General features: G+C 41.3%; 1 protein-coding gene across 1 annotated transcript in view; it reads left to right on the top strand.

Annotated features, from left to right (window-relative positions):
• The window catches only part of LOC144761599 (protein unc-93 homolog A-like), a 340,831-nt gene that overhangs the window by 253,790 nt on the left and 71,517 nt on the right, over positions 1-15,524 (top strand). Inside the window, exon 6 of the mRNA XM_078646899.1 lies at positions 2,377-2,588. Coding sequence (XP_078503025.1) covers positions 2,377-2,588 — 212 coding nt within the window. The remainder of the gene's footprint in view (positions 1-2,376; positions 2,589-15,524) is intronic.

The raw sequence follows: 15,524 nt of genomic DNA, 5'->3' as shown, positions 1-15,524 counted from the left end.
CTTGAAGAAGGCTGTATTTTAGCTCCTCTTTTGTTCCTCAGCTATATGTATGATTAACCTGCTCAATTCATTAATAATAAGAATTTCTCTCCCAGAATTGCTTCACATGACTCGCATGCTGTTATGTATACGGACAATGTTGTTATTTTTGATCTCACTCCAATTGGTCTCCAGCAAAACATAAATATTTTAACCTTGTTTACGGAAGAAAACTTTTTGAAAATAAACATTCCTAAGAAAATGTTTTTTATAAACTCTTCCAGAAAGCACCACTTTAAGTTTTATTGGAAATTTACAGAGCAAAAATCCTTCTATTCTATTTTATGCGCTTCGGTACCAGCACAAGCCTTGCTTTGTTTATTTCTTAGCAATGGCAAAGGTACTGAGATGAGCATATCAATTACGACATCCTTCTGATGGCACCCAGAGAGATTTGCTAAAGCGCAAAACTTTTTTTGTTGACACAGAAGACTATACTTTAAATGTCAATCTCAAGACTGCCCTCACCAAACTGCAATGTACAATAGTCCATTTACATTTGTTGACCCCTGCTCTACTTCAGGTATTTAAAAAAAATGTAGCTCATAGAATAAATTATTCTAGTGACATTTCTCACTGATTGTTTTAAAAATGCATATATCCAGATATAGTAACTTTTAAGCAGATTAAAAAATTCTACCTTTTTTGTTGGATCATAGTGTCAGGGGAACAATACTTGTTGTAAGACTGGGCATTTTGCCTTTGAGTGTGTACAATAGGCACTGCTCTGGCAGTGTTAGTATGGACAGAATATGTGATCTTTGTGATGGGGGTACAACACCACAGCCATGCACTCTTTTTCTGTCCGAACACCGTTGTATTTGAAGCTAGAAATTATTTCATAATGCCTTTGGATTTTAAATGCACAGTAACAAAAGCTGATGAATTGATTAATATGGTAAAAGCTACACCAAATGAATGAGTCTGTTTCAATCTTTTTACATTTCTGAAATTGTTTCAACTGTTGTAGATAATACGTCATGCTTGTTTATATTTCAATCGTATTATATTGTGAATCCCAATGGGATCTAAATCAATAAAAATGATGTCTTTGACTTTTGATCTATTTAGTCCGAAAATTTATGATGAATGTAGTAGTCCTTTTGCGGTGTAAATGACATGCAGAGTAATGTATGCTGGGTAAAAGATGTTTCCCATGAATTACTTACATCTTGAATGTAAATCATTTCTAAATAATCAGGAGTCTTTCACAAAACACTGTTTTTGAGTAGTTACCTTTTACGGCAAGTATATGTGTCACTTACTCATGATTTGTTCCTGAATAAGACATGCTTCTTCATGGAAAAAAAATTGTGAATCATGAAAGTTGTTTCTATGAGTAAGAATGTTGACATCTGTTAATTTAGTGAGCTGAAAATTCAGAAACATCAGTAACCAATCAATGTTTGTCTACTGGTGTGAGAACCTTTTCTTCAAGCATTGCTTCTCTTTTAGTGTAAGTAAACATTTAGGCCCCGATGTACTAAGGCTTTGCCCTAGATCACAGTCACAAAAAAGCCATGCAATCCCAAGAAAAGTCTTGTAAGGGTATTTACTTTCCAGGTGCTCTTTTTTCACTGCAAATGGCACCTTATACCTCTTTATGTTGCTTTGCATCAAGGGGTCGGTACTGGGTTGTTACTTGAGCAGGTCAGCAAACATTCATATGTTTTAATGCAAATCCTGACCTTCTAATAAAGCCAGACTTGGCTTTGCATCAATGAGCCTCCTTGAAGCAGGCACAAACAAGGAGATGTGTTTTAACTTCTCATACATATCCACATGCTGCATGTGTGCTGCAGAGCACAACACTTAGCCAAAGAATGGGATGCTACAGAGTTTATCTAGGCATAGGAATTGTAGCTTCCAGAACAATGGTTATGCTAGACAGCTCACATTCACCTCTGCAACAGCTGGTCAATCTTAGTAGATATGGCTGTCCGCTGTTTTTCCCCTCGCGCAATGTAGTGCAGCAAATATGGTTGCTGCACTGCGTTGCGTGAAAATGTAGTACATTTTGCCCTCAGTGTCAGACTAGCCATGAAGAATAATTTGATTCCTTGACAAATTACACTTCAGTCTGGATTCCAAATTAGGGAAACTGAACCCTGTTGGTGCTGCGGTGCACCCGTAACTAAGAGCACCCGTTGCAGACAGTGACTGTGCTCCTAATCCTACTAAAAAATGTAATGTACTCAATGCAGGCACAAGCTCTAACCCCATGCCTGCACTGCTGAGTTCTCAGTCTGTCACTATGTATTATGTACTGTGCTGCAAGCAATACTCAACATCAATAATGGGGCTTCCCTCCTGATTGTTCTTTTGCATTTTTTGCAGGTTGTGGTGTGCTGGCAGTGCTGATTGTTGCAACATTTCTGGATCAAATTGATCTCAAAGAAGGCCAGGAAAAGGAAGAGGAAGATTTGACCATGTCTACTTATTTTCTAGCAACCTTCCGGCATATGAAAGATAAACGGCAACTTCTCCTGATCCCTTTGACCATGCTCAGTGGTTTCCAACAGGGATTCCTTTCTGGTGATTATACACTGGTATGCAGTGGTTTGGAAATGTGCACCTTCAGTTTTGCCTTTCACACATATGTTCGATATTTGTTATCTGTATTCTGTTAGTTATTTTATTGAATCTAGCTCATGAACCAGGATTCACTGTCAGATCCCCTTTGTATGTTAAACAGGCCAGGAGGGGCTACTGGGATTTAGACATTGGTCACAGGTCATTTGCTTCTAGTTTCCTTGGGCCCAGAGTACTATGGCATTGAAGAATGGGCAAGTACAACCCCTTCATCACTTGATTCTCAGCAGTAGTGATAGCAAACAGTCACAGACTCTTCAGGGAGGTACTGCGGGGGTATATAAAATCACAATTCAGTGATTAAGATCAGAGCAATCACCAATTCCACCATGCTTTACTTTGGAAATGAAAGAAATACTGTATTACACATTTAAAATGGAATAGTCCACAGGAAACAGAAACACCCACAAGTGAAATTACTGGCTCTAGGGCTACTGTACCTTGGATACCAATTAACACTTCCCCTTTCCTGGGTGTCCCTCCTCTGGTAAGTTTGGCAGGTTCCGCCTAAGGTTAGAGCATCTATGCAGCTCAAATAATTCAAAGCTCAGCTGCAGATAACCCCTGTGTAGCTGAAGCGGTACCGAGTTCAATACAGTCCTCTCTGAAGTTTCACCAACTGCAGCTCTCCATGTTCAAATTTCAGCTAGCAGGGAACTGGCATACACACCTTCACTCATGTCAATGTTTGTTTTACCATTAATAGAGCTCATTAGCTGGATCGGGCCATGTGAGTCCCAAAGGAAGAATACCCTAAGCCTTGAAATACAGGAAACCCCACACAGAAACATCAACACAGGATAATCCACACCAAACAAGATTCAAAGTACAAGCCATGAAAGCCTATTGAAAATGAAAAATTCATTGCCGAAGGGAAAAAGTCAAATAGTTAGTCAATTCAATTCAGCATCATTCTCTTAAAATAAATATTCTAAGTATAACATCAAATCACAATCTGTAATAAAGAAGACTAATGAATAAGAATAAGAAATGAGCTCTCTAAATATTCTATTCATCAGTAAATAGATTGGCTTGAAGACTGATTTGAAAGAATATTAAAATAACTCTGAAAATATTCTAAGTATAAGAGGAACAAGAGGATTGAGGGGAAGTTCACCACTAGGAAACCCAGGGAAAAGTCTTTAAAATATCTAAGTCTCATTCACATAACAGACTAACATGGAGCTTCTCTTTCAGGAATGGGAAAAGCTTCTGGATCACTTCCTAAATGCAGCGTGTTATTTCATTTTTCGAACAGAGTGAATATATTTTAAATGTAGAGTGAACACACATTTTATATCACAATATTCAATAGTAAAACAGAAAATAAATCACTTGGAAACCAACTCTTGCTGTATTACTAATGACTAATCCTCCTTCACATATGGAAGTGACAAATAAAGCACATTCAAATTATAGACACAATCTCTGCTAGCCAGACTAAAAGGCCTGGTAGATATACAGTTGAGCTCCATTCCTTCTTCCAAGAACACCAGTAACATGAATAGGAATACATTTTGAAAATACCATAAAACTGCTTGGATTAAAAGGACTGTACAACTTGCTGAGGGATACATTTTGACTTGAGCTGTACAAACAGAGGAACAAGAAAACATGTTTGATTTAAAATATACAAATGCAAGTGAAATTGAGACATGAGTAGGCCTACTTAAAAAGCTCAATTATGTTGTTTTCGACTCCTATATGTTAACTAGACACACATATTTTGCTAAATCCAATTTCACTCCATCAATTGCTCCCGCTTCTGGGAGGAAATGCACAGTTCACAGGAGTAGCCTCTGTCAGACATGTATATTGGCGGGGCCAGGTCCCACTTGGCTTCTGATCTGGCCAAATGTTTCAGGTGGGCCACACCACATTAAAGGGAGGGGCACAATGGCACTCTAGATAGTCACTGGCACCCGTCTAGATTATCATCCCAGCATTCATATAAAAAGAGCGAGTTTTTACATAGAGCTGCCTAATGCACCTCTTCTGTTTCTAAGCTTTCTTCTGAAAAGTGGAAGGCTGAGTTGGCCTTGATGCCATTCAAACTTGTGGCCTGCAGATTATCAGCAGAGTTTGCTTGTGAATGGAGCACTTTGCAGCCGATTGGTCTGCCGTTCTCTTATTGCCAAAATTAGAAGTTAAAAAGTAGTTGGGTAGTGAACAGGTGCAAATTCTGGATCCAGTGATGGAAAACTTCAATCGATTGTGCCCAGTGTGATTCTGAGAGGCAGTGATGAGGGCAATCTAGTGCTGTTGTAAGTATCAGTTTCTTTGCCGGCTCAGGGTGAGCAATCTGCTCAGGTCAGAACTGAGCCTATCCTGGAAGTTCCCACTTCCTATTATTATTGGATTGCTCTAAAAGGATCAGTCAATGAGAGGATGAGGAATATCTTGCAGGCATGGTGAGTGCAAAGCAACTTTTGCTGTCTGTGAATGTCCCTTCTATCATTGCTGTCAGCCTTGTTCTGCTGTCTCCAGCCCCATACTACCTTGACTCAGTTCTGACTACTGTGAGGTGTCAAATGGTTTATCCCAGAAATAGACTTCAGACCGTTCCACCTAGCACTTGCCCTGCCAAGAAACATTTATGGGAGCTCCCTTCTAATGGGAATTCTGATTCTCCACTAGGCCATCTTAAAGCAATCCTCCATAAAGCTGCCAGACTGATCTCCTACATAAGAAAATTCAAACGTATTTCTCTAGTTCCTACTTCATTAAATGTGCCGCCCCCACCAAAGCAAGGATGTCTTTCAGACTTGCGTTTATCACCTATAAGGCAATTTAGTTGGAAGAACCAAAGAATCTTTACCCCAAAACGTCATATATTAAGTGGACAAAGACAACTTAGAACTGCAAATGAGATCCCAACTGTGAAAAAATCCCGAACACTGAAGCAATTCTTTGCGGAAGAGACCAAAACTTTAAATGTCTTTCCCACTAATAACCAGACATTACAATCGAATAATGGATTGAAAAAGGAAATTAAAATACTTATTTTCAAAACACCAGCAGCATCCAGGATGGCATATTAATGTAACCAATTCCAAACTGAAATGAAAATGCTGCTTTTCGGACACTATTGCCATCCTATGTAGCCTTCTGATGCACTTTACTTCTGGGTCCTTAGTCCCGCATGAATGTGTCTGGCACAATTCAGTGTTCAATCCTGTATACTTTGCATATCTACTTTGCTCTGGCTGTAAGATGATTAAACGTTCAAAAATGACATTCTTAAACCTCCTCATTTCTCTATCGTATTCCTCCTTCCTGCTTGGTCTCTTGATAGCCCCAACCTTTTGGGTACAGTATAGCGCTCTGGCACATACAGGTCTGTTTCACGATATGTAAAATGGCAAAATAAATACATTAATCTCATCCCTGAACCCCCATCCTGTCATTCCTCTAGTCTCATACCAGAAGCCCTAGATTTAACATTTCCTTCCCAAACAAGCTAATGTTTTGCTACCACCCAGCTTACAAAATATTGAAATCCTGTAATAAATGGACTGGAATATTGATCAAAGCAGAGTTCCAATTTAAAGAAAGCTAAGTGTTCTTCATTAGGAGTTTTCTTATCGGAGTCTGGACAGTATGAAACATGCGTTTTGACCAATTGACAGTCCTGTGCGTGGTGCTAGAGATGTGGTGACACAGGTTTAAGAAGAAGATGTGATTTAACTAAGCCAATTAGATTCATAACATGGATGGTGAAACAAAAAGGAAGCCCACTCCTGCTTAACAGGATGTAGATAAGCTTTTGACTCAATTTTAAGCATGTGGGTCCAATAAAAAAGGTTGCACTCACAACATCATGGCCTGGTTTGAATTGAGGTAGAGATAATTTGTGTGGGTAAGAGAATTAAACTCCCTAGCAAGGGGAAAATGTACTGTGCTTTCACTGAATAGCTATTGAAATATACATATGCCAAGGAAGTGTTCTCCACTGTGTGAGGCAGAGAATATTCTTGGTGCTAAAGCTAAGAGAAATTGATGGTGATCGTGTTGGGTAAACGGAGTCTTTGGCTCAGTTCTACATTGTTTGTTTTCACACCCACGGGTGACATGAGTGAACATAATTCAATGCACCAGCTCTGAATGTGAAGGAGAGGTTATTGAAGCCCTGCAGAAGTCCATCCAAAATATAAAAGAAGTGGTGTCAATGCTTATGGGTATTAACAGGGAGCAGAGGTAATCCAAACAAACATTCATTAATGATTTACACACTCAAGTTCACTAGAAATGGAATATGTAGTTCAACATGTTTACTTTAAAATATATTTTGGTTGTACCACGCAAGATTAAAAAAAAGAGGCTAAGCTAAGCAATAACAGTGAAAACATAACAATTTATAGTCATGAAACCCTCCTTGTCCTATCTCTAAGTGATATGCTAGTTCTAGCTGATGAATAAAACATAAGCCCGAGATTTGGAGGTGGCACGCACACCCGGACAACATGGTTTGTTGTGTTGTCTGTTTGGAATAGCTTGTCAGCTATTTTGAGCACAAGGCTAAGAGCCAGGAGATTGCTTCTGAGAAAGAACACAGTCCTGGCACCAATTCATAAAGGCAGCATGGAATGCTTGCTGATACTACTAAATGTAGTAAGTGTGTTACTTGTGGAAGTGTAAAAATGTTTATGTCAGCGCCTGATCGAAACCCAGCCAACATGTGACAGGTGACTCTGAACCATTACTACCATTCTGCGTTGTATGGGACAATTGACCACCAAACCATGTCTGGTATTCATGATGTCTTCAAGAGACTTATAGGTCTCAGTAGAGTGCCTATGTAACTACAAGCTCTGTTGGTCTGAATGTCAAAAAGTTCCCAATATTGGAAACCATATAAACAAACTCCAAAACTCAAACCATAAATAAAAATATTTGCAAGAGAAATGCAATGAATGCATTCACCCTCTCTCTTATAAAGAAGAATGCAGTGTGTGCATTCACCCTCTCTTCCAATTAGGAACACATCTACAAAAGAGATGTGTGTGGGTGCCCTACAATACCTTCTATTGCAATAAAAGCTATTTGTGCCTTGTTAGCAAACAGATTTAATAAACATGAGATTCATACTCAGAAGTCAAATGAGTCATTAGTTTTTATCAGACAGGCGCTTAGCAAACCTATGTTAATGTTGCTCACTATTTAACAAGTAGGAGGTAACACCAATATTACACCGGATGGTCTGGACAGCCATTTTTAGGCATAGAAATTGGTCTTTTGAGTGTGCTGTCAGTAACTAATAAGTTTACTATCTTTATGTCTCATTGTATGGCTGTGTCTTTGTCACCACTATATCCACTATAGTAAGTATCTAGAATTCTGAGATAAATCCTGTTTTGCAAGAAACAAGGTCTAAACACTTATATACGGATTTCAGGACCCCACACATAATTTTAACAATCTATGCATCCAGCTCATTCTGTGCCCAGAGCAACATCTTATCAATACTACTGGGCATTTGCATTCGAAAATGCTCTAACTAAGCAGGTGCCGAGGATATTTGAGTGAGTAAATACATGCACAAAGTTAGTTGGTTGTGGTCACTCTATGGTCTGTGTACTACTCAAAATGACAAATAGGTTTGAAAAGTGTCCACTAACCATTACATAGTCAGTCATACTTTAGGGAATCCTATGAGTAGATATGAATAAAGTTTCAGATACACCACCTTTGTACGGCCAACCTTGTATCTCCCACTGCCACCACAGGGCTGCCCCTCTCCAACTTCTCATCAACCTTGTGGCAAGGCAGCTTGAGATAATTAGAACCCACCTTTGCTTTAAAGTCTCCTAATATAAGGCTGACTTACCCAGAGTCAATAGACCAATGTGTTTCAAAAGTATGGCCCACAATGTCAGAAGAAATACCATAATTGGTTATATTTCCGTCCCAAAATAGTTGCTCTAGCAGTTAGCTGAAAGGTAAAGAAGAGCATTCATAAACCAAAACTCCACCACCAAAATATTACTTGACTTTCTCACCCGTTTTCAATAGGGTATGAAATGTTGACAGATACTATCTGAAACAAAGCCCCACCCCATTGGCCTGCCAGTACTACCCATAGTACATGAGGATGAGAAGCATTGACGTCCTTAAAGGTGACACACCTTTCCTGCAAAGCTACTGAACCAAAAGTCTTAATGAAAGAAGCCCGAGCAATGGCATTTAATTTTGAGGCTAACCACAGACATCCTATGATAATACCACCAGTAGACTAGTGGAGTTAATATGTCAACTGCTGGGTTTCTACAAATATGCGCCCAGAGCTCCCATTAACATTCTTTTTACCTTTGGCAGTATACCTCCTCTAGACAACTGAAATCATATCCAATCCCTCCTTGTTTTGGGGTTCTTTGAAGATTATAAACCCTCAGAAAGTCAATTGTTTTGGGCTGGTGAGGGCATGTGGTCAGGTCCATTCTAGATCTACAAATTTGGTGCAAAAGACCCTTTTTTATTTTGAATTAATGCCTCAGAGGGACCTCTCTCTCTCAAGTAAGTTACTAAAATTGTTATGCCATGAGGAAACCTACTGGACGCTCTTTGAATTTAAAGCTGGGGAACTCAATATCGGTACTTCCTGAAGAGTCGCCAGTGAGCCCAGACCTGGAGAATTGTCACTGTAGGAGGGTAAGTCAAGCACTACTTTTTTCAAACTGTCTCCACATAAAAATTAGGAAGGTATGTAGGCAGGTTGTAAAAAAAGTTAAGAAGGGAAATATATTGATATAAGTTTGATGCTGAAGGATGGTAGAAGTAGTCTTTCTGGGTATGGGTAGGAATAAATGTAAACACCACACTAAAGTCACCTCATCTAACCTTGAAAGAGACCCCCACGTATGTTATCATGGACTCTCTCTGAATATTGCACAACTTCTGATGTGTGACAAATGTATTGTGCTTTGCAAGTGCAAGGGCATGCTAATTGGTGACACTGTATCGTTATATTTGTATCCTTATATTCGTCAGTTATTAAATGAAGGGAAGACATTTATTAGAACAGTTACAAAGCCCCTTGAGGGAGAGGAAGTATAACCCCTTATGGAAACAAGAACAGAGGAATCATCTCCCTAATTTCCAATTGTCCCTTGTCTGGATCACAGTATGCACACCCTACCAGAGGGTAAGGAAGGTGATCTTCATAAATCTGGCAGCTTTATAGTTGTGGCAGACAATATGAGTTCCAAGACATACACAGACATGGTGATTACGACGTCAATAGAGAATGGAATCTAGTTTATTGTCTGTCATTTATCATTCTTCCTTTTCACCTTTTTCGTGGATTGTGGTTTAGGCTTAAATCTAATTGAAGTCTTCCTTGTGTAGCCAGACATTTTCTAAGGAACAATTACTTTACAGCCCATTTGATCATTGTTGGGAAAAAAGTCGTGATGATCGCCACCCGCTTCCTTCGCCACAGGCAGAGAAATCTTGCATTTCTCCAGAGGTAAGGCTTTTCCAGATTGGGACTGTATAGCAGCAGTCTGGAGAGATCATTTAGTAAGAGGAGATCTTTTCTTCTAAATGCGCTAATCAAACAATTTCAAAAGATGGTCTATTGGAGCAGAATTTAGTACTCTTTTTTTACTACATATTTGCACACTGACTTCCATCTTTGCCATGGTTGTCACCTAAGTGAAACTTGTCAGAGGAAATACTTTGTAATAAAACACTAACAACCCTTGACCAAAATGTACCCAGTTAGAATCATGTGTTAAGTTTCAGACAGAGATCTATTTCTACACCTAAAATGGGTCAGTGTATCAGTCCTTGGATGCCCAGAGGGATGCTAGACAGCTAAAACACATACTTAATCCAAGGTCACCACACTCAGCTCACAGCACTTTTTAGTTTGCATTAAGTTTACAGTTTAAGTTATGAAGGAACCACCATCAGGACAAAAAACAATCATTTGAGACACGCTTTGGTCAACTAGACTATAGCCCAGATTGTGTACTTCAAAACAGTACAATTATACATTTTCAAAAATAGATGGAAGCTTTTACGGGAGCTCACAAATTAAATGGCTCACCGTCATGCCACTTCCTCAGTGTAGGAGCACAGATGAGCTCACTATCGGCTTCTCTGTTGCCTGACAGCTGCTAAAGCAGAGCCCATGAACTTTAATGCTTAATCATTGGTATAGACAAATGTAGCGCCTGGTACTTCCCTCTAGCTCCAGCTGCTCCCAAACAATGAACAGGGCTGTGGTTTCTCTGTGCACTTGACATAGCCCAATGTAGCATGAGGTACTCGGGTGGGTGAAAGTCCCAAGTTAGAGAAAACTATTGGAGCTAAAGTCCTTAGTAATCATTTTTTGGCTGACTACTATAGAAAGTTCCAAGAAAATCTAAAAGAGCAAACTGAACAAAAGAGCTTTCGTCGTTTCATTGAAAGTCAGTGGGAGTGACCGTTAATGACAAGGGTTGTGGATTAATACTTTTCTCTCTGCACCATTGGACTGAAGATGCACCTCACTGAAAATCCCAAAGAGGCTAAAACATGTCTCATATTGCTCATGTTCCCTTGATGAGGCTTGGGCTGGACAGAAGCGGGATTAGCACTTATTTTCATAAGCTGATTGGTCTCTGTATTGGTGCAATCAGCAAAAATAGGAAGGACTGGAATGTGGCATTAGGTGATTACCAGTGGCTCGGATTATTTAAAACATTTTTATTTTGCATTTTTGAAGCCAAATTCTACTGAATTTAGTCACAGACGGTATAAATCAACAGTTGATAGGAATGCATGCTTTTTACATGGAAAGACTATAAAATCAAGCGTCAACACTAGCCAAAGAAAGATCAACGTCTATTTTAGCAATGTCCTTAAAAACATGAGAAAATGGTCATTAATATGCTTGGTAGTAAAAGGAAGACTCTAGATGTGTGAGTGTAACAGTTGAGACAAGAGAAAGTGTGCAAGTGGCATGCATATTGAAATGTGGAAGGAAAGCAGTGAGATAGTCTGTCGAAAGAGGTGAATACAAGGACAGTAGAAGAGATGAATTAGTGAAAAGGTGCACAGGCTTTGGGAGAGAGGGCGAGGGGTGGGAGAAAAGTAGACCAAAAGTTGTTTGTGTGTGTAAAAGGCCGCTTTATTAAGACACAGGTGCACATTACAAAACACAACCCTTGGCAACGCCTTACAAAACTAAACCTCACTAAATAAATAAATAACTACAAACTCAGCCCCCCGAACCCTCCCCCACCCCTAAAACATTTGAGCCCTCCCGCTCCCAACAATACATCAATAACAATATAACAGCATTATAACATAACGTCATCAATAAAATTACCTCATCAATAAAACATTTCGTCATTAAACAAACATACGTCATCGTTAAAACTTTATTCGTCCAACCACAATTGCAATAACAACGGTCAGGTCCTCCATAACCATAAACCCTGCCTGACCCTGCACTCCTGCAGATAACCCCCCCTCACAAAACTGAACGGTCAAACCATGACCAACATACCCCAGCACTTGTCAAAGAAATACTTGAACTAATACCCAACCAGCAATCTGCCTAAAAACCGTAATGATACCCAAAAACACCGCACAGCACCTGTGTCTAGCGACGGATACAAATACAATAAAAACAACCCCTGCACACCGGTAGCCCACAAAACAGCCTTTTTCTCAAAAAAGAAAATAGGGGCAAAAACCCCCAAAAAAGGGGAAAAAACTGAGCAGCGAGGGGAAAACAGGAGCATTTAAAACGACAAATTGAGGGAGGGAGGGAGGGACAAAAAAGCTATGAGCCCACCTAGCCACCAGGTCACCAAACCTAAAATGGTGGCTTGTAGGCAGTGGGCGGGGGGTTTATAATTTGGGCTATTCTGGTCCTACTGGACCAGCCCAATTCTAGAAACTTCTGTCCCTCTTAAAGGGACACCCCTCGCAGCTCTCCCAAACCGCCCGGGGGAGGAGACCTCCCGGCGGTCGGCTCCCTCCCCCAAGCCCCCCTTGGGAGAGAGGGCGAGGGGTGGGAGAAAAGTAGACCAAAAGTTGTTTGTGTGTGTAAAAGGCCGCTTTATTAAGACACAGGTGCACATTACAAAACACAACCCTTGGCAACGCCTTACAAAACTAAACCTCACTAAATAAATAAATAACTACAAACTCAGCCCCCCGAACCCTCCCCCACCCCTAAAACATTTGAGCCCTCCCGCTCCCAACAATACATCAATAACAATATAACAGCATTATAACATAACGTCATCAATAAAATTACCTCATCAATAAAACATTTCGTCATTAAACAAACATACGTCATCGTTAAAACTTTATTCGTCCAACCACAATTGCAATAACAACGGTCAGGTCCTCCATAACCATAAACCCTGCCTGACCCTGCACTCCTGCAGATAACCCCCCCTCACAAAACTGAACGGTCAAACCATGACCAACATACCCCAGCACTTGTCAAAGAAATACTTGAACTAATACCCAACCAGCAATCTGCCTAAAAACCGTAATGATACCCAAAAACACCGCCACCCAGAAAGGTAGGCGGGGGAAACAACGCCTCCCTTTCTGCCCCCCAACCTCAAAGCGAAAGACAAAGGAGAAAATCAGCGCTGCATGGCCAATGCCCGGGCTAAAACCTCGCGAATCTCCAACAAGTAAAGTTCCATGCCCACACGGGACAAATGAACTCCATCATCCCTAAAGCACTCAACAGCCTCAAACTTAATGTCCCTGTGTGAAATCCTACTGAAACCAAGGCTCCTACAGCAACGAGACACCTCTGAATTCACTTTCTTCCTAGCCCGATCGACCGCCCTGGGATTCACCGCTCCCCTCCATATCCTGCGAGGAATTAACTCTGTCCAAAAAACATGACACCCAGCCCATCGTTCCTTAATGAGGCCTAAATCTCTTTTCATAGCTCGCAGCAAGACTACACCTTTCGTTGCACATAGGTCATTTTCTCCCAAATGAATGACTAAGATATCCGGGCAGACACCGCCCACCATGTTGTTGTTCAAACAAGGTATCAACTCTCTCCAGAGCATCCCACCTTTACCCTTCCAAAGAACGTTAAACATTCGATCATTGAAACCAAGTAGATCTCCAAAGTAACTCCTCGCCGCCTGGACTCTGGCCCACTTGACAAATGAATGCCCCACTATCCAGACCGTTACCACCGAGGAGCGAGGCCCAGCAACGGATCCTGAAAAAGAAAAGAGAGTTAGAATCCTGTGAAGGAGGATGACGCATGCGCCTCCTCCGCCGAGCTCCTCACGTAACGCTGAAAACAATTAGAGGACCAGCGCCCCAATCGCTTAATATCCCTTTCAGACCAATTTCGGTGAAAAGCTTCAGTGGCAGCACCTATTCTGAAAGAGTGAGTACCATAAATAGTGCCATCGAGACCTATGTGCTGCAGCGCTTTGCGCAAAACCATACGTAATTGATAAGGTGTTACAGGGGTGCCATTGATATGTTGGAAAACCAGGACTTCATCGCCACCCCCACACAAGGAACGCCAGCGCCGCGCAAGCAGTAAAGGGCAAGTAAGCTTCGGAGCACATGCCTGTAACCATACACCTTTCCCCTTACCCGTCTGATCCGTTTTAGAACTGGCCAACCATACATGAACTCCCTCATCATAACAAAAAACGTCCTTCCAAAACAAACCACACTTATACTTTGAACCCAACAACTCAGATACCCTGAAAGCACCAAAAAACATGAAAGCCATCAACATTGAGAAAAGACATGCCTCAAAATCATCTGAACAAACTAAAGGCAAAACCGTAAGTAACCTGGCAAGAACTTGCCAAGATATAGGGGCTCTGGATCTACCAATGTGCCCTTGTTCCCTGGCCCAGCCCTCAAGCATCCTTCTACCAATCTCCCCTGCAGATGGAGGATAGCCCCACCACAACTTCCCCATGAAAGCAATCCCCGCCAGTTTCCCAGCAATGGTTACTTTAGTCAAACCCTTATCCATGAGATCCAGTATAAAGTTGACCACATCATCCGACCGACTCGACAGATCCTCCCTTCTGACAGCACCAGATTCCAGAAATTCCTTCCACGCAAGGGAATACGCAGAACGCGTGGACACAGACAGAGAACCTACCACCAATTGAACGACCCGACCTCGCCGACGTGCCACAGATGACTCGGCATCGGAGTCGGGGATCTGTCCGCATCCCTCGCCAGTCCACGGAATCTCTCCCACTGCGAACGAGACAGAGCATCCGCAATGTCATTGTCCACGCCAGGAATGTGCAACGCACGAAAATGAATATCGTGTTTCAAACAACCAAGAACAAAAACTCTCATAAGTTTCAACACTTGACTGTCCCTGGCCGACTGGCGATTCACTATCTCCACCACCGCCATGTTATCCACACGAAACAGCACCTTCTTGTGCGCCAATTCCTCCCACCACAGTGTCAAGGCGACCAATAAGGGGAACAGTTCCAGGAAAGTGATGCTGCGACCTCCATTCAACCATTCATCGGGCCAACGTTCTGCACACCATTTGCCATTCCAAAAGAGCCCAAAACCATCACTGCCAGCAGCATCCGAAAACATTTGTACATCCCACTGAAAGTCAACCTCTCTGACCAAGGGGACACCATTGAAGGAGTTCAGAAAAAACTTCCACATTCTCAAATCCTCCTTGACACCAGCAGACAAACGAACACGATGGTGGGGCAAATGATGACCTGCCAAAGCCCTGCCCAGTCTCCTACAAAAGGTCCTGCCCGCTCTCACCACTCTGCAGGCAAAATTCAAATGACCCAAAAGCACTTGAATCTCTTTCACCAACACTTTTCTCTTTGACAACATCACATCCAGCAATTCAATCATGTTGACCCTTTTGTCCTCCGGCAGTCGAGCAGACATATCCA

This window comes from Lissotriton helveticus, chromosome 6 (assembly GCF_964261635.1).
Source record: "Lissotriton helveticus chromosome 6, aLisHel1.1, whole genome shotgun sequence".
Classification (NCBI taxonomy): Eukaryota; Metazoa; Chordata; class Amphibia; order Caudata; family Salamandridae; genus Lissotriton; species Lissotriton helveticus.
This window is presented reverse-complemented; position numbering and strand designations above follow the sequence as displayed.